The 20,361-nt window shown below is 32.1% G+C and overlaps 1 protein-coding gene across 1 annotated transcript; it reads left to right on the top strand.

Moving 5' to 3' along the window:
• The first annotated feature begins 8,530 nt into the window (after positions 1 to 8,530).
• On the top strand, positions 8,531 to 11,971 carry LOC21385132 (RNA-directed DNA methylation 4). Its single transcript, XM_010112548.2, has 10 exons — positions 8,531 to 8,805; positions 9,006 to 9,086; positions 9,593 to 9,681; positions 9,777 to 9,851; positions 9,993 to 10,034; positions 10,251 to 10,402; positions 10,495 to 10,610; positions 11,085 to 11,163; positions 11,243 to 11,313; positions 11,394 to 11,971. Exons 1-10 carry the CDS (start codon positions 8,697 to 8,699, stop codon positions 11,579 to 11,581), a joined length of 1,002 nt encoding a protein of 333 aa, XP_010110850.1. The 5' UTR covers positions 8,531 to 8,696; the 3' UTR covers positions 11,582 to 11,971.
• Positions 11,972 to 20,361: the final 8,390 nt, after the last annotated feature.

The following is a 20,361-nucleotide window of genomic DNA, read 5'->3' as shown; positions in this document are numbered from 1 at the left end:
ACATTGTGTGACCTGGAGAAGACGTTGTTATACTAGTACAGTGCACTTTTTTCCGGTCGTGTCCTAATTCGCCACAATCAATGGCACACTTTAGAGAAACTTATGTAGAATGTGAAAATTTGGATTGGTTGTTGAGTAGAATATCAAATATGAAAATGAATGCGGGTTTGGAAGGGGCTAATGGTGATAGTGGCTTCGGAGTTCATAAGACTGCTGGTCAACTGCTGGTCAACTGCTGGAAAAAGAGGTAGTTGCCTAGCTAAGGCCTCACATAAATAATAGGCCTGATAAATTTTGTTCTTCTCATAAAGGTTCCCGTAATTAATTAAGACTAATTAAATATTTACACCTCTTAGAGAATATATTAAATTACAAAGACTTTTTTTTTGTTTATATCCTTTTCATTTTTTTTTTTTTTTTTTTGCTTGAAATCTCTTTTTTAACGAGACAAACTGCTTTCGCTTTTATTCCATTAGTGATAATACTTAATACACTAATTTAGAGAGTATATTATTTGTAGTTTAAAGTTAAATAATTAATAACTTTCTTTTTTGAAAAGTTTTGTTAACCTTTCCATTAAAAAAGTTTTGTTTTTACCTTAGGTCAGTAAATAGTTAATCTCTCATTCTTATATTTTTCCCTTTCATCGCTATTCTTAATCGTTACAAATTACATTTACTTTTGTTTAATTCACAAATTACATTTACTTAACTTTGTAATTTGTATCAAAATTTCTTCTTTCTAATTCCTATTTGGGACATATTATGAGAGTCAATCATATATTTTGTATCAACAATTATTTTATATTTATTTTCTTAGTATTTGTGCCCAGGCCAACTCTTTTAATATTAATTTTAGAGGATTATTTTAACAGCTTTCCGTTTGAATGCTTTCTCATATAGTTTTTTTTTTTTTAGAAAAAAATTTATATATATGCACATACTATGAATAGAAAAATGAATTTTTAGTCACAACATTTTGTACCATTTTTATAATATTTTTTTTTACTAAATATTGTTACTTTTACTCACAATAATAACATTTTAGTCCCAAATTTTTTATGTGACTGAAACTTTTAGCTGCAAAGTTTTTAGTCATGGAAATTTTTTGGTGTGACTAAATTTTTTTTTCCCGCGATTAAAAATCTCATGACGAAAAGGCCATCACACTAAAAATTTGTAACTAGGCCCCGTTCTTTTCGCTGATTCGAGTTTAGAATTTGAGTTTTGCTACAGTAAAAAACTCTCAGAAACAGTCACATTTAACTTTTTTACTACTAAAAAAAATCTCACACAATATCACATCTCAACTCAAATTAAAAACTCGAATTAGCGAACTGAGTATATTAATGATAAGGTTGTGATTAACAGCGCATCAAGAAAATGTTGAGACGATGTGTTGTCATAAATGGCTTGATCTCAAAATAGTGAAAAGTCATTTATATACATGGTGTGGTAAAAATCAGACCACGTATCTCAAAAAAAAAAAAAAAAAGATTAGTTCTTACTTCTATTTTTTTTTGGGTAGCATTTATTAAGTATCGGGAATTTAAAAATAAATTGTCCTACAACATTGGAAACCAATTCTGCTTTCTTTTTCCCTTAAAAAAAAAAAGAAAGAAAAAGAAAAAGAAAAACTTTACCGCACTACTCCACTAATTTGTCGGGTAGACCGGCTATAACCCAATTTCAACTTGATTTTTTAAGTTTATATATAGTTTATTTTATCAATTTAAATTTTATTACAGTAAAAAAATTTTAAAAATAATCACATTTAATTTTTTTATTATAATAAAAATATTTTATATAAAATTACATCTTAACTCAAATCAACAAATTAAATGCACCTTATTAAAAACCTTGTCATGTTTAATCACTTCCCAAACTATCTACCATCGTATTGTTTATATATATTTCCTTATCCAATACTTATTTTCTGAATTCTAATCATACTAGAAGACAAGACTTGTTGTCTGAGAGGTCAGTTTCACTCTTGAATAATAATACGGCGCTCCAATTCAATTCTCCTAAAAATACTTTGTCCTAAAAATTCCAAATAAATTTAAGACTTGAAAATCAATAGTCCTTGATCCACAGTATATATATGAATGAATTTCTCATACGATGTACAGGAGTGTACTTATATATATTACTATGATATTAAATCAAGATAATCCATGTGTAAAAGGGTGTTATATATACTGCGCAGTGCGTATATATGTGTGTGTGTATAGCCATAGACTTGGCAGAATATCATGTGCAGTTTTGTCATTAATTGCACCCTTAACATTTGGTGAACGAATTTCATTTATTCCCGGGCCAGGGGCAGCTCGCTCGCGATCTAACAATAAGTTTCAGAAGCTTATTAATATTAATTAGTATACAAAAAGCTCGCAGAAGGCTCTAACTATAATATAATGAACAATATATATATATATATATACACACACACACATATATTTGAAAGGATAATGAACAATATTTATCGTTTACATATTCATGACATGTGACCATACCAATTTGGCGATTATTTTGCTATTTAATCTCTTAATTCGATAGGCTGGCCTTGGGCGCCTGGGAAATTAAGAAAATAATTATTATGTACTCAGTATATAAAAAAGGTATATATTTCCCAATATAACATAGGCTAATTCACAAAAATAAAAATAAAACGTATATGCTTAATTATTATTTAGGTTAACTACGATTTTCTTTTTTCTTAAAAGAAATATGATGCTATCCTTTCTAGAGAATGAATGTAAAGACTTTTTAAGTGACAAGAAAGCTGTTCGGTTCTACAAACTTACTCGAGAAAAGCCTACTCAAATTTGAGAAAGGCCCAAGTTCACGTTCATCCCGTGCTTACTCAAAACCATACTCGAGAATTAAATTCGAGTACCCATCTATTCTCGAGTTCAACCTCCCCCACCTTCTTGAGTTAACTTCTTTACACTTCTACGGTGTTGATTCCTGGCCTTCACGTGAGCAAACAGTAGATATTACATCATGTATGTAGACTTAATGTTATAAATTATGTTTTCTTGTTGTGTTTGTGTCTCCATTAATATAGAAACTGATGTTGTATTATATATTTATTTTTATGGTTTTTTAATTTTTTTAATGAAGAAAAAGGCTCACGTTGTTTTTAAACTTATTGCTACTTATAGATGATTAATTTTTATTTATATCTAATTTCAATTGTATAAAGTGAAATAAATTCAAATAAGAAAAAAATTTATTTCTCTCCCCACTATTCACAACTCAAGTCTTGATAGAAATAAACACAAACTCAAAAAGATTTACATCTCAAATCATAACTCAAATATACACAATTAAATATAAACTCAAGTTACAATTTCAACTCAAGTTATAACTCAAAATTAATTCAAAATTATTACTCAAATCACCGTAACTCAAAAATAAAAAAGAACAGGCCCAAGATAATTACTTTTCCTCTTTTCAAATTTTCCATAGAGAGAAAATTTTGTCTCACCTCTATTCTTGTTCATGATTGCCATATTGCCATCAAAAGTGGTCTGGCTGAAGTGACCAGCGGACTAGTTGGTGGACTCAGGTGTCGACCAGCGTCAAGTGGTGATTTATGCATCGCAAAGAAGACGCGAAACAAGGAATAAAAGAATAAACCACGTCAATTGTATATTCACCAAAACACGCGCGCGCTCGCACACGTGAATTGTAATTTTCAATTTCAACAAAAGAAATGTGAATTGTAATTTTCAATTTCAACAAAAGAAATGGAGTGTATCTTTATTTACATGGAAAAAATATGTTTTACTAGTAGTAAAAAGAAAATTTACGTAAAAAAATATTTTTTACATGTCGTAAATGAACTATTTACGTGGTAAATGATTCATTTATTATGTAAACTATTATTTATTTTAAATAATTTTAAAATCCATTATTTACTTAATTTATTTTTAAAAAAATTTGCTATTTTTTTCCTACTTTAAAGTATGCGTTTGGTTGCAATAGAGGAATGGTAATGAGATTGAGAATAAGAATGGAAATGAGAATGATAATAGAATAAAATAAAAAGAAAATTTTATTTAATTTGTTTAGTTGTAAATTTATGAATAATATGAAATGGAACATAAATATTTGTATGTTGACAAAATTACCTTTATCTTATGTATACAACACTTATATTTTATATATAAATATAATTAATATAATATACAAAATGTAATATAGTATAATAAAACTATAAACATAGAATATATTATATAATTGTGACATAGAATATAATAATATTATGATAATGATTAATTAATATAATTATAATAGTATAATTATAGTAATAATTATGTTTTATAATATATAAAATATAAAAAATAATATTATATAATTAAAAGTAAAAATATCTCAGTTATATAAGATTACAATAGTACAACTACCCTTTGACTCTCAAAATACAAAAATAGTAGAAAATATGCCAATATGAAAAGCTTAAGAAAGTATATAGGCAAATTTTTAGTTATAAAAATTAATAGGCAATAACTTGTCAAGTTATGGTTCATAACCAGATAAGTTATGGACAAATAAGTTATGAACAAACTTGTCAAGTTATGGTTCATAGCCAGATAAGTTATGGACAAAAACCGTGAATTATGGATAATAACTTGTCAAGTTATGGTTCATAACCAGACAAGTTATGGACAAAAATAGTAATTTAGTCTATTTATTAACTTATGTAAACTATTAGCCTATTAATTTTAATTCATCTTAAGTCTTAGCATATTTTTCTCTTTCACCCCCTCAAAATATGGTATGCTCCGTATAGCGTATAATAAAATATAATAGATCATAATATTATAATTATAATATATTAATATTAAATTATAATAATAGTTATATTATTATTAATATAATATTACATAAATATATCAATATTATAATAATATAACATAATAATATTAATAATATTAAAAAAATATTATCAAAATATATAATATTGTATAAGAAAATAATAATAATATTATTATTAATATAATTATGACATTATTAATTGTAATATTATAACTATATTATATTATTTAATATAATTACAATATAATATATAATATATTATAATTTTATATTAATTATACTGTAATTATTAATATATAGTATTAACAATTAGGGAATGTGGATGTACTTTTCCCCTACGGATAGGGTGATTTACAAGAATCGTCGGATTTAAGTCCAAGGGCAGAAAGAGGCGAAGGAATTATAAGACCTCTCACGCTAAATTATAAGAGTTAGGCTTTAAAAAATAAAAATAAAAAGAATCCAGATCTGCCAATAATCGGTTCTTTGCGACCACATCCTTTTTCTTTGCTTTGCGACCACCATCGGTCCTCCCGACCAGCGTGGCTCTCAGCTCCGGCGAACCCATCTTCGGCGAGATTCATATCTGCCTCGCCCAAATCGGAGGTGCGACGGTGGTTGGGTAACAGAGGTTCGGGCTACGATTGGTGGCGGAAACGGCGGAGTTGATCGGTGGGAGTCTGGGGGTTTGTTGCGCCGACGACTCTGAGCCGTTCTGGATCGGTGATGTCGGTGGAGAAGCGGCAGATTGAGGCGTGAAAGGAGTTTTGGTCGCGACATTTAGCCGGCGAGTGGCGGCGATTGGAGCCGAGCTTCGCCTCGGGAGTAGCGGGGTTTTGGAGATCGGCAACCGGCGAGTGTACCGGCGGCGAGAGAATTGGATTAATGCTTGAATCTGATTATAGGTTTTTTCCTCCTCTACAATTGCAATCAGTGGATTTAGAATACTAAGCAAGAAACAATGCTTTTAAAGATCATTAGAGTTAAAGTTACAGTCGTGTTTTATAGAACTGTGTTGTTGCTGTTAATACATGAGTACTGCTTGTAGAATACTATATGAGGTTGGGTTGAAAGTGTTGGAAAACTGGCTTGATAAACCATGTTAAAGACTTATTTTGATACCCATATTAGAATGGATCCAATTAGATTTTGAGACGGATCTTGATGAATTTACGTTCTTCATTACGAGGAGATTAAAATTAGATATTCACACACTCTAAATGAATATTAAGTAAATGAGAAATTGATGCTCTAAGTATGTAATTTAGAATTGTTAAATTAGTTAGAAATTATTAAATCTCACATTGGTTAAGAATGAAGCATTAGTGGTGTATATAAGTGATTGCACTTTAAAATCTAAATAAACATGTATACTTGAGAGGCTCTCTCACACATAGGGGATGCAAATCATGGACCCAGTGGGTTAAGGATCAAATGTGTACGCCTGCGATTTACGGACACGAATGTCAGACCAAAAAGTCCACTCCGTGCGAGCCTTATTTTGCAATTTTCTTTTTATTTTTCCAACTTAAATCCAAAATTTATTGGTCGTTTAGTTCATAAATTCAGAATTATGATTTAGAATCATTCTCGTTTTAATTTTAAATAAATTCAGATTGGTAAGAAATTGAAACTGCATGCTTTAACTCTGCATTAGTGTAGGGTTTATGGCTCAGAAAATTGCAGCATTGACCAGCATTAGTGTAGGGGTTGTGGCTCTGAATTTGGACATACTTTGGAGCTGGTTCGTATGATTTTGCAGAGGTTGTAACCTCTAAATTGAATCTCCATTAATCTGAGAATAAATTTTGATTTATTCACTATTATTCCAACATTATAACATCCCCTGCAGCAGCCTATATAAGAAGATCTCCTAAGCTATTTGGGGACCGAACACAAAACACTCATCTCTACTTTCTCTCGGTTTTCTTTGAGTTCTTTTTGCAGTTTTTGTAGTTCGGTTTTTGGTGGTAGATGGAAGGTCTAAGTTATAGTTCGTTGGACGGTTCCGATAGTGGTTCGTGCTATTGTCGTTGTTGTTGTATCTAGAGAAACAGACGTCTTGCGTAACCTCAAGCACTCGCCGGAGGGGACGAATCTGTTTTAAGAAAAACGTGATTCACATGCCTTGACATTCTTGCCAATCCGCGATTTACGGACACGAATACCGAACCAAAAAGCCCACTTCGTACAAGCCTTATTTTGCAATTTGCTTTTTATTTTTTCAACTTAAATCTAAAATTTAGTTGACGTTTGGTTCATAGATTCAGAACTATGATTCAGAATCATTCTCATTTTAATTTTAAATAAATTTAGATTGGTAAGAAATTGAAACTGTATGCTTTAACTCTGCATTAGTGTAGGGTTTATGGCTCAGAAAACTGTAACATTAACCAACATTAATGTAGGGTTTGTGGCTTTGAATTTAGACATACTTTGGAGTAGGTTCGTATGATTTTGCAGAGGTTGTAACCTCTAAATTGAATCTCCATTGATCTGAGAATAAATTTTGATTTATTCACTATTATTCCAGCATTATAACATCTCATGCAGCAGCTTATATAACAAGGTCTCCTAAGCTATTTGGGGACAGAACACAAAACACTCATCTTTACTTTCTCTCGGTTTTCTTTGAGTTCTTTTTGCAATTTTTGTAGTTCTATTTTTGGTGATAGAGGGAAGGTCTAAGTTCTAGTTCACTGGACGGTTCCGATAGTGGTTCGTGCTACTGTCGTATCGTTGTCGTTGTATCCTGAGAAACAGATGTCTTGTGTAACCTCAAGCACTCGCCGGATGAGACGAATCTGTTTTAAGGAAAGTGTAATTCACATGCCTCGACATTCTTGCCAATTCGGTTTTCAAATTTAGTAGAAGGTTGAATTCGTGTTGTAACAATTTTTTTAATCCATTGTTCTGGTAACAAGTTGGTATATTGTGTTCTTCTTTGTTTTATACATATTATTGCCTAATAGAAAACCACTAGTTATTCGCGAAAAGAGCAAGTTCTCAAGTTTTTCAAGTTATTGGTATTGATTTGTTGTTTAATGGGCTCAACACGAAAAATTTCAGCTCAATTAATGTAGAGTTCTGATTTTTTTTTTTTTTTTTTTTTTTTTTTTTTTTTTTTTTTTTGCTTGAAATGTTCTGAGAGTTGCAATCAGAATGAAGAAGAAGAAAGGAGGTTTTTTCTTCCTTTATTTTTTTTTTTTTCAAAGTCACGTTTAATTTGGGTGAAATTACATGCAATATAGCCTATAATAGTTTTAGTGCACATCTTAAATCTTAACTATCAAATTTAATTGAATGGTCTTAGATCTCACTCTACTGGTAGAGAGTAGAGAGAAAGTACATCCCCTATTATAAATTTTCCCAAACAATTATAATATTCAAGAGTAATTATAAAAAAAAATAAAAAAATTTAGAATGACTATTCTTTCATCGAGAAAAGAATGATAATTTACCAACTTTATAAAAAAATTATCATATTTTAAATGACTATTCTTTTTCCATAAGTCAACCAAACAACATAATATAATAAAACTTTCGTTCCTTTCCTTGCCATTGTTTACCCACCCAACCAAACATCAAGGTATTTCTCTAGAAAAAGTAACCCAGGTCAATAACTGGACTTCATGGGCTGGGCCTAAGTTACCCGATCCACTCCTAATGGGCCCATTCAGCTGCTTCCGCCTCCCTCAAGCGCGCCGTTTTTTCCCCTTTTTTTCCTTTCAGAGCGCGGCACTTTCTTTTTCTCTTCTCTCTCTTGCATCGCTTGAATTCCTCGCTCTTCAGAATTAACAATTCCATCAAAATCTAACCTCTGCAACGCTCTATCCCCAAGCCCTAGTTCACGCTTACGGCTCACTTCTAATGGCGGACGTCGCCGAGAGCTCTTCGGCTCAGACCAAACCGATGGACGCCAAACCGGTCGTTGTTCGGATTAAGCGCAAAGCCTCCCAGTCTCCACTCGATGCTTTCTGTGAGTTGTTGCTTCTTCTCGGACGGTTTTCTTTCTCATTTTCGTTTTTCGATGTTTGGTTGGCGAGAAAACTTCTGGAATGGAAAAAGAATACATGCTCCAATTTATTTTCCTTTTATTTTTCTGGAAGTAATTAAAAGGCATTGCCTTTGTATCTTTTACTCATGTGCTTGGAATTTTGAAATGGTTGTGTAATTTAGGGCTGGAAATTAATGAGAGGCCACTGAAGCGCGCGTTGTTGGATTTTGAGAATCTATCGATCTCTGATTTATCTGCAAAAGGTATTTTCTCATATTACTAATGACATTGAATTATAAATTTGACATTTTTCTTTATTGTTTTGGGCTTTGAGTTGAAGCGGAAATATAACTGATAATGTATTACAATCATAGTTGTGAATTGGAACTTGGAAGGAAGTTCTACAAAGTGAAATTATGTAGGCCTTTTCTGTTAGCTATGTGTTTGATAATATGTTATTCATATTATTACCTAGACTGTATTTATCTGATGATTTTCGAGCAATCTATGGATGCCTCATTGTTTGCCAAAACTACAACATTAGAAAGGGAAGTTAGCAAAATGACCTTTTTCATTTTTACACTTGAGCGACTCACTTAGCTGCGCAGTATAAAAAGGGGTGCTCACTCATTCCGAAGTCATTTTGTAAATTAAAGCTTTTGAAAAGTTATTTTAACATCATTCTTTTTATTAAGGTTCATTTTTAGAGTTATTCCTCCATTGTACAACAGCCCTTTGAGTTCTAATGTATTTCATTCTTTTACATTAGAGGAATTGAAGAGCAAGAAGGTTTTCGTACAGCATGTGGAGACAGTGAGGAGCACTGAGGCCACTGTTGACATTGTGCAATTGTTTATGGTTAGTACTTTAATCCATTGGTCAGTCATGCTAGCTATTTCATGCTTCTAGGTGGAAATAACATGCTTTACCCTGGTTTTCTTACTATTTTATAGGAACCTAATTCGGCTGATACATCGGAATCTAAAACAAAAAGTGAGGAACGAAGAAACATTTTCAAGAAGGAGAATGTAAGCTATCTTTGTCTCTGCATCAATTACCCACCATGTCAATGTCCTTTATTAGAACTTTGATTCTTTTGTATGCTCGAAGACAATTATTTTTAGTACTTAAAGCTCTAATGTATTCTAATCTATCACGATTCACAACAGATACAAGATCAGCTTTTGTCTAAAGCGAGGCAAACACAGGAGGTATGTTACACAATATAACCCAGTTGTATTAATTTACCCGCCAAACAAAGGACATGCGTCCCTTGTCCTTAGCTTCTGATGACATATCTTTGGTTCTCCTAGATAACATATTGGTCTTTCATGATTTCATTAAAATTGAACCACTTTCACTATACAAGAATCCTTAAATTGACTTGGTGAAAATTTGTTTTACTACATTTCATTTGGGCGTCATAGGCTGTTGCAAAAAATGCTCGTTTTGAACAAATATGGAGGAGTAGAAAGGGAAACAAAGAGGTTATGGATGGTAAATTACATGAAATGTGTCATTTCTATGATGTTGTCCGTATTGATGGCGAGGACAAAGCTACTGGGGTGCGACAGCAGGAGTAAGTTCCAGAGCTGATAAAGTTCACCTTCCCATTTGTGTTTAAAAAGTTCTTTGGAATGATTATCGTCATGATTTTGAATTTTAATGCAGAGAGACTTTAGAAGACCACAGGCTTTTGTGTAGTTATTTGCCTCTTCTTAGGGAGTTTATCCCGAGTGCTGCGGAGGAAATTGAATCGGATTTACAAGCTTACAAAGTCGGAGAAGGTTAGAATTGATTCTGATTTAACTCTTTTGCATCCCATTCTGTATTCAGCAGTTTCTGTTTTGTTTAACGACATGGCAAATTACCGAGGGTTCCGGCCCAAACTGCAAAAACATTTTGAATTCATGCTATCTATTGTCCTGTGTTATATGAAAAGGGGATTCTCAAAAATGTCCCTGTGAAAAACTTAAAAACAATTCAATTAATCTAAATTCTATTTCTTGTTTGATTTGAGATTTTCTTTGACTAATCCATTTCCTCGGCAATAGTCTTGTTAACTCTTGAGTCCATAGATCTTAATTTTCCTTTGACATTTAAAGGTCATGCTGTTATTATCTTAAACTAGCTATCCCTTCGGTCACAATTTCTGAAATAAGATATCTCGATTCGATCTATATGTGAATTAGAAACCATATTTAAGTTGAGACAGATTTGTTGATCAGGTTTTTTTTTTTTTTTTTGGTACTGGTATGCAGATGACTATGTGTATGACTTCTATACTATAAAGGATGAGGTGGACACGACCACTGTTGATGCTTCAAGTCCCTTTCCTCTGTTAGTATTATGGATTCTGTATTTATGCTTCTCTATGTTTTTTTTTTCTTGTTTATTTTGATATTTGGCTTTGGTCCAGGGTACAAGTAGATGAAGAGGAATTTTGTGACGGGCCTGGTGATTCAGATTATGAAAGCGATGACTCAAATGGTAAGCACAGATTGTTTTGTCTCTAATTTCCCATGTTCACAATGCTTGTATTTCAAGTTACCTCTTTTGGTGTTTCTCAGCTGAAAATAATCCACTGAACGATTATCCCAATGAGACATCAGAAGACGAGGAACTGGAGAGTGAAACCTCTGATAATAAATCAGAAGAACAGAGTGATAGTGACGGATCTTCAGAATCTGCGGAAGAAGAGCATCATGGCTTGTCGGAAGATGTGAACCTGCTATACGAAGGTGATATCTATGCGTAGTGTAGCTAAAAGCCTAAAACCGTGTCTATATTCTTTTTGTATTGTCTAGTGAAGAATGTTGTTTCTCTGTTTTGGATGGCAAAAGAATGTGCCATTGTGCATCTTATTTCCATTCCAAAAGAAAAACGGAAGGACAAGGGAAAAGAAAAACGCAGCTTGGATCGATTACCCTCTCTTTCTCGCTGAGAAAAGTTGCATAATGGCAACTGTGGATGATGACTGAGCGTTTGTTTGATATGTAAGCCCGCGTACTTATTCCATCGGAATGGACTGGTATCCTCTGTCCAAAAAATGCTGTCCCAACCCTGTCCACCCAATGAAAAGAAGCCACATCATTAACTAACTTTAAATAGTTTTAACGGAGAAAGAAAATATGCCCGTTTAGTTTAGTTCGCTGATTTAAGTTTTTATTCGAATTGAGATGTGATTTTTATATGAGAATTTTTTACTGTAACAAAAAAGTTAAATGTGACTGTTTTTTAGAGTTTTTTACTGTAGTAAAACTCAAATTTTAAATTTAAATTGGTAAAATGCATATGTCTTCATTGTTTTCTTTTCTCTCTCTCATTTTTTTTTTCTTTTTCTGAAAAAGACGAATGGGTTCCCCTTTGAGAACGCCTTAATTGTTTAGAATGGTAATCTTCAACCATGCCAAGAAACCCACTGCAGTTGGAGTTTTGCTTCTTCTGAGAAAAGTTATCCCACGGAGGATGCTGGAAGTGGAACTGTGGAAGTGCTTCCGCAATAGCAAGCATACATTTTTTGCCATGCCCAAATGGAAAATCACCAAGATAACTGAACAAAAATGGTAGAACTCAAATGAAACTCAAGACAGATGTTTGTCCGGATATTGTAGATCCTTGCCCTCCCCCGTGGGATTTGTAGAATTTGATTCATAGTTCAACTCCGTGAAACAAATACGAGAAAACCCACAACAATTCAGAAAATAAAATTGGATATTTTCATGCAAGTGGAAAGGTCACTCCTATATTCCACAATCAGAAAAATCAAAGAAAATCCAGAGAATATCGAGATTACTCTTTTTCTCTCTCTCCCTCTCTCTCTCTCTCTCTCTTTTTGTCTCTAGGCAATGCCTTTTTCACATCTCAGCGTCTATATGTAGTTAGACACAAAATAAAAAAAATTTGCTTGATTCATGATTCGGGGGAATCTTAAGTGTGTTTGAGTTGGAAAAGCTTTAATGCCGGAGTATGATAAGCACCACCAACGGCGGTAGAAAGGCAATCGTAACTTTTCTAAAAATATTAACACAAATATTGCAAATTGAAAATTTCAGGGGAGGGGGGGAATTAGAAAAAACTTTGTAAAAATAATTTTTATTGGACTTGAGCTGTAAGGAGCGCCCAACGTGGCTCCGCCACTGCCTCTCAGTTATAAAAGTGTAGTGCTGATTAATGGATGAAAAAATGGAGAATTTAATTTTGTGGGTGTATGAGTTAGATTTTTATTTTTTATTTTTGATAAATATATTTTTGTTAATGTTATTATTTAATTAAAAATATTATGAATAAAAAATAAAAGATAAAAATTTTAACTCACACTTAAAAAATATATTTATTAAGATTACCGTATCAATGTCAAAGTGTTCGTATCCCCATACCCATTGTAGCCAGGGACAAGGGCTCGTATTCACTCAAGTCGATTTAGTAGCAGAAGGAGCGGCTGTAGCTTTACCAGTTGTACCTATTCCAATTGGTTAGCTGAAGCAACTGCTGGGAGGTACCTATCCAACAGTCTCTGCCGCTGGTGGAACTGGAGAAAAGACTAATGCTGCGCAAAAGAAAAGAATATGTTTCGAAAGAAGAAAAAGCACAAAGTGAGTGCAGAAGGACCTGAAAAACATAGAGTGTTCAAGAAGAAAGGTCAATATTTCTTTTTTATTTGATTTGTAAAATTTTACAAAACAAAGATATAAATACAATAAGTTTAACCCCTCCTGCTAATCTTTAGAATTTTTTTCGTTATTTGCATTTTAAGAACTTGCTTGCGCCTATCTGCAGACTCTATTGCCTGCCGGTTAGCGAAACTTTTCCGGTAGTACGAATCGTTACGCTTCGCTTGTTTCTATAGGATAATATGCACCTTGGTTGCTGCGCTCCCTGCGGGTAATATAAAGAGAGTGAAGAACGAATGATCCTCCAAACAAAAAGAGTAATGTCATTTTTTTTAACATTAAAGTCATTTTTGTTCTAAAGATTTTTTGTCTCGGATTTCTCACTCTCCCTTCCTTCCTTTCTTCCTTCAATTCCAACGGACAGACACAGAAAACAAAGAAACAGAAACTACAAAACCGTGAACTCCGGCAAAACTCTTGAAACTACAAAGATTTGTAAACAAGACGTTCTCTCGTCTTCATTAATCCTCACCGGGTACGTTTTTCTTTTATACGTTAAAAATTACTCCTTCATTTTTTCAATCCAAACAACCATATGGATCTCCAGAGAGTTTCAACCATCCAACCTTCACTTTTTGAGTTTTCAAAAATCTTACCCATGTTATTTTAAAATCTAGATGAAATATCTGATAAGAAGTAAAAAATAGAAAAAATTAGCCATGATTATATTTTTCTCGTTTCCTTTTTGATTATTTTTGCGGCTTCGAGTGAATCTACTTGCCGGTGCTGGAGAAGCGAAAGCCGCAACGTTGTCAAAGGTTGCAAAGAGGGATAACGAGAGTTGTCCATCATTCTTCCCAACATCCAAATATTTTGATGGAGTTTTCAGATCTCATTTAGGATATTTCTTTTTTTTTTCTTTTTTTGAGTACGTCGGTTCGGTAACTTAAGGGCGTTTGGTAAAGGGATTCGTTTTCTGATTCAAATCATGATTCGTGGTTCGTTACAGTATTTTTTCTTATAAAAAATATACGTAAATAAAAAATGATTCGAATAATTCTCCAACCAAACGAACCCTTAAAGGAGATTAGCTAAATAAATAAATAAATAAAAACTTATATAAAAGGGGCTATATACGGCATTACGGCATTCTTTCTGCGCCTATTCTCAATCATCCCGTTTTTACTTTTCCTCAGAAGCCCTCACCGGCGGCGATGGATACAACCTGTGCCCGCGACAATTCGCCCCAACAAAACTCTCCGAAGGCGACGTCTAGATCAGTCTGTAACGTTGACGATAGCTATTGCCGTACGTGTTTTTTTTGTTATTCCTGTTATCTTTATTTTTGTGCTGCTTTTCTTTGATTCTGTCTTTCTGATTCAATATTTAAGCATATTTTTTTCTTCTTTTATTTGTTGAATTTAATTCGTGAAAAGAAAAGGAAACCCCTAGCCGCTAAAGAGAGATTGTTTGTTACGCATATGTTCATCTGATCGTGTGCTGTTTTCTCTAATCCTGTTTTTCTGGTTCAAGATTTACGCTTTTATTTTTTTATTTTTTGTTTTAATTTGTTGAAATTTAATTCGTGAAAGAAAAAGGAAAACCCTAGCACCGGAGAGAGAGAGATTGTTTGTTAGGCGTGTGTTCATCATCATTTCTTCACAGATTTGTTGCTTGTTTGATCTTCTCTCCCGACCTCAAAATTGAAGTAGCGTTGTTGTTGGTTGGGTTTTTTTTTTTTTTTTTTTTTTTTTTTTGGGTCATTGTTCTTGTTCCTTTGTATTTATTTATTATTTTTCAATCGACTAACAATCTAACATGTTTAAATAGGATTATTGATTGAGCAAAAAAAAAAAAAAAGGATTATTGACATCTATTTCAATGTAATGGCTTTTGTTCAAATAATATTATTGTTTGTAGTTGGAGATTATAAGTTTATTTTGTAATAACTCTCAATAAGGGCTGCAAAATTAGAAAATCATTAAGAATCCTAAATTCTCTAATGTTAAACTCATAAAAAGAAAAGAAAAAAAAAGAAATTCTCTAATGTTAACTATATAATACTTATTTTTTTATAATAAACTATATAAATACTTATTCCACCAAAAAAAATACTTAAAATTTAAGGGACGTAGAGCTTTTTTCCACTTCGTTATCATCATTAAATTGTAAAAGATATAAAAGATAAAAGTTTATCAATCGCGATGGAAAAATTGCAATAAATTAAAAAAAAATGAATTGGCAATGTCGGTTTGGTAACTAAAATTTAAGGGACGTAGAGCTTGCGATATACGCCAATTATCGGTCTCGTTCATTTTACCGATTTGAGTTTTCAGTTTTAAGTTTTTATAGTAAAAAAGCTCTCAGAAAATATTACATCTAACTTTTTCTACTATAGTAAAAAGTTCTCAGAAAATGTCACATTTCAACTCGAATTTTAAACTCAAATCCGTGAAGTGTACGAGGCCTCTCACTGCTTTCTTTTTTAGAAGCCCGGCTCAGACCCTCTCCGACGGCGATGGCTACAAGCCGTTATGACGACAGTGTGCTCCGACAATATCAACCAGATGTGCTGATACTGTGGACTCCTCCCGCTGATTCGACCCTGTAATCTTGACGGTTGCAGTTGCTGTATGTGTTTTCTTTATTACTGTTAATTTTACTCGTGTGCTGTTGTTTTCTTTCTTTAATTCTGTCTTTCTCGTTCTCAATATTTAAGCATATTTTTCTTTCTTTTATTTGTTGAAATTTAATTCGTGAGGGAGAGAGAGGAAAACCCTTAGCCCCTAGAGAGAGATTGCTTGTTTGGCATGTGTTCATCTTTATTTTTGATCTTCTCTTCCGACCCCAAAGCCAAAATGGCGTTGTTGGTTGGTCTTTTTTTTTCCTTTCCTATTTATTTATTAGTTTTCAATTGACTAAAATGTTTAAATGGGCTCATTGACATCTATTTCAATGTAATGGCTTTTGTTCAAGTAATATTATTGTTTGTATTTCGAGATTACAAGTTTATTTCTGTTGCACATCACATGCCTTTTGATTCATGTGTATGGATGTTGAATTTGGAGCTGATCTTGCTAACGGATTTCAGACAGTGAATTTTTTTTAAGGAAAACTACCACCAAATGATGGAACAAATTGAAGCTTATGAGGTTCTAGTTACTTATTACTTTTAGAAATTAGAATTGTTTAATTTAAAAGACGTTTGGTTCATAGATTAGAATCATGTGATTAGAATAATTTTTAATTTACGTGTATTTTTTATAAGAGAAAATACTGTAACGAATCATAAACTGTAATTTAAATTATGGTTTAAATCTACAACTAAACATCCTATTATTATTTTTAGTACTCTATTTTTTTTTTTATGCTCATCTTATTTTATTTTATTTCATTGTCAGGGATTTCATGTTTAGTTGTACAGTCAGCACGCGCCGCACTTCCGTCTTACAATGAAGGCGAGGTGAGCATTGCCACTTGTAAGGTCGGAACTCTTTTTCACGAGGATGCGGGGATTCGAACCATTGTATGTGATTGTCAAATGTCTGTCTCATTACACAAGACTGATATCTTTTATTGATTGACTTCTCTGGAGTTTGTAAAAGTTGTGAAAGGAAATGAGGTTTGCGGCGGAGTGAGTTACTTTCTCACCTTCGAAGCCATTGTTGACTCATGGAGAGACAATTGGGAAGAGCATTCTGACTATGTCTATGACGTGCTAACCGTCAGGCCTGCAAAGCACTACCCAATGAAGTAGGAGGACTCTTCCTAATGATCTTAACAAGTAGTGAAAAAGCCACTTTATTGGTTTTGTTACTATTCTAATTTAGGTCCCGTTTATTTCATCGATTTATATTTTATTATAATAAAAAGTTACAGTAAAAAGTTAATCAAAATAATTAATAATTTAATCTAATATTTTTACTACAATAAAAAGTTCTCACACAAAATCACATCTTAACTCGAATTACAAATTCAAATCAGCGAAGTGAACGGGCCTTTAATTATTTTATGTTTTTAATCAAAATAATTAATGATTTAGTCTTTTTTTTTTAAAAAATTTCTGCACTCTAAGTATTAGTTAAAGAGTAAGCTATTTTAGAGAATGTCTTTTATACTAACTAAACAGAGCTAAAGAGTCATTTATTTTTTGTATTATTTTAGCCTCATCCACTTGAGATGTGACATTTTTAAGAAATTTTAATTGTAGCAGAAAAAATTAGATTTGACATTTTCTGAGAGTTTTTAACTGTAAAAACTTAAAACTGAAAACTCGAATCAATGAAATGAACAAGATCTTTATTCTTTCAATTGTAACAAATGTAAATATTTTTCTTTAAATTCAATAAAATTATTTATATTTTAAATTCAATAAATATTAAATATTAAAATAATATATATTTAATTAAAAAAATAGTATGGTTAGAGTGAATCACTTAAAAGTTACTAGTTAAAATAATTTTCTAGTCATTTTAACTAAAATTTAGAGAGTTATTGAAGATGCTCCTGTAGTTTTAGTTATCGTTCAAGTTCAACTTCAAATGGATTTCTACTATGTGAGACCTTATTTAGTCTTTAGATCAAAAGAAGCCGTTCAAAGGTTCAGCGAAAGGTTGGATGTGCTTGAACTTGTCGTTGATTTGAGGAATGAAGACCTCAATTTGAAGAGCAGAAATTGAGCCGGTATTATCTTATATGAGCTCTTTAAACCATTGTCAAAACGGGTATAGAAAAAATTTGATGTTTTTTGTATCCAGGAATAGGTACGCAAAAAAAAAAAAAAAAAAAAATCAAAAATCAAAAATCTGATTTTTTTTTTTTTGTAACATATACAAGAAGTGTGCCTCGGAATCAAACCGATCTCTGCATGTTAAAATGATTTAGAATGGGGTTTGACGATTTATTAGGAACAATTTGTATTATGGGGCTGCTAAATTCTTTGGTAGTTGCTAACTAGTTGAGTTAATAAATTCTTGAGAAACATATTTGTTTTTTTCTTTTTAAGAAAAATGATCGATGGTCATTAAAATAGTTACATATCACGCATGTCTTACATATCGTTCGTGTATGATATGCGACTCTGTACACATTTATATTAAAATTTGTTTTGAGAGCACACTAAAAGCAATAAAATGTTGCATGGACACAAAAACGTAAAGTGCAAGTGATAATTTGTGTCACTTATTGTATCCGTGTCGTATTAAGGTCTGTTCTATCTTAATTTTACTAAATCTAAACACGATACATGTTAGTTTTTCAAAAACTCATAACACGGATTTATGCCATGACTGCTTTACGAGTTGAAACAATATGATATGAAGTTGAGATTGACATGAAAGTCTTGTACTTTTGTTGAGTTCTTTGTACATTATAATGAACTTGAAATTCATAGCCCTCTAAAACAATCACGGGACAAACGAGGTGGACAGCCATGTTGGCTACTATCATTCAACTCCTTTTGTGTACCCCAATTTTTAGTATATCCTATACTTACTTTTTAGATTAAAAATGAAAAAGTAAAAGTAAAAAAGAACAAACTTGCCTTTACGATATCAAATTCACCTTTCGCTTTTTGTGAAATTGATCATACCAAAATCACCTTCCATTTTCTCCTTTTCCTTTGCAATCCGAAAAGTTATCGAGTTTAATGAAGATATAATATATAAGTAAGGTTTTATTCATCATTTTGTTGTGAATGTATAGAAAAAAAAATTCATTTCATCGGAATTAAAATGAAAAAATTATGACGTTTTTATTAATAGAAAAAATAATGTTCATTAACTTGAGTTTAAATTTAAAAACTTGAGTTGAATGAGAAACTTAAACTCAGATTTTAGTCTCAAACTTGAGTTAAAACTCAAATTTTACAAAAGAACATAAATTTAAATAAAATTGTAATTTGAGTTCAAAATTTTTTTTGAATTTAGGTGCAAATGAGTGCACTTGACCCAAACCCATATCTAAACCTATTTTCCATTTCTTAATGGCCTCTCCAACCCATGACATGAAAATGTTGTAAATTTCACACCAAAATAGCGTAACTTTTACTTGAACCGAATAATGTAGGTGATCTTCCCTGATTCGTGAGGTAAACTTTCTACACTCATTAAGCTAATTTTTTTTCTTTGTTTATTTTTATTCCTTTTGCACTTTACCGAACCCATATCTAAACCCATTTTCCATTTCTTAAGAGCTCTCCAACCCATGACGTGAAAATGTTGTACATTTCACACCAAAATTTTTCTCCAAACCATTACACTATTTCTAAGAAAGAAAAAAAAAAATTATATATATATATATATATATATATTCTGTGTATATTCTTCTCTTTGTCTCCCTTTTTATATTCCTTTTATACTCCGTACTATATTCTAAATTTGGTGTTGAGTGAACAGTGCGACACTAAATTTGAGTTTTCACTATTCACCCCACACCATTTACACTAAAATGACGTGAAAAATGGTACTCAGTTGGAGAAATTTCCCCACGATAAACCCACTTTTTTGCCCCAATCTAGCGTGGGCTGGAGTTGCTCGAAACACAACCCATGATACTACTATAGCATCATCAACGAAGCATTATATAACTATTTTTTTTTTCCCCGTTAATTTCCACCGTTGAAATTTTTGGAGGAGTGGCGTTGAGATATATTTTGATTGCATAGAAGTGTTAAGTTTATGATGGTTACTAGTTATTACACATGGAGGTATATATGGTAATAGCAATATTTTTCTTTATACTGGGTAGTGATGATTCTATTCACACACGCTTTTTTACTCTTCACATCCTATTTTAAATTTACATTATACATACAAGACTTTTTTTGATGTTCTTTTCTTTTTGAAACACCGGTATTTCCCATTTTTTAACTGTCAAATCTGTATTAAAATCTGTCTGTTATGCATATTTTTTCATTCTAGTGTGA

Source organism: Morus notabilis, unplaced genomic scaffold, assembly GCF_000414095.1.
Source record: "Morus notabilis unplaced genomic scaffold, ASM41409v2 Scaffold2272, whole genome shotgun sequence".
NCBI lineage: Eukaryota > Viridiplantae > Streptophyta > Magnoliopsida > Rosales > Moraceae > Morus > Morus notabilis.
Note: the sequence above shows the minus strand (reverse complement) of the source record. Positions and strands in the feature narration are given on the sequence as shown.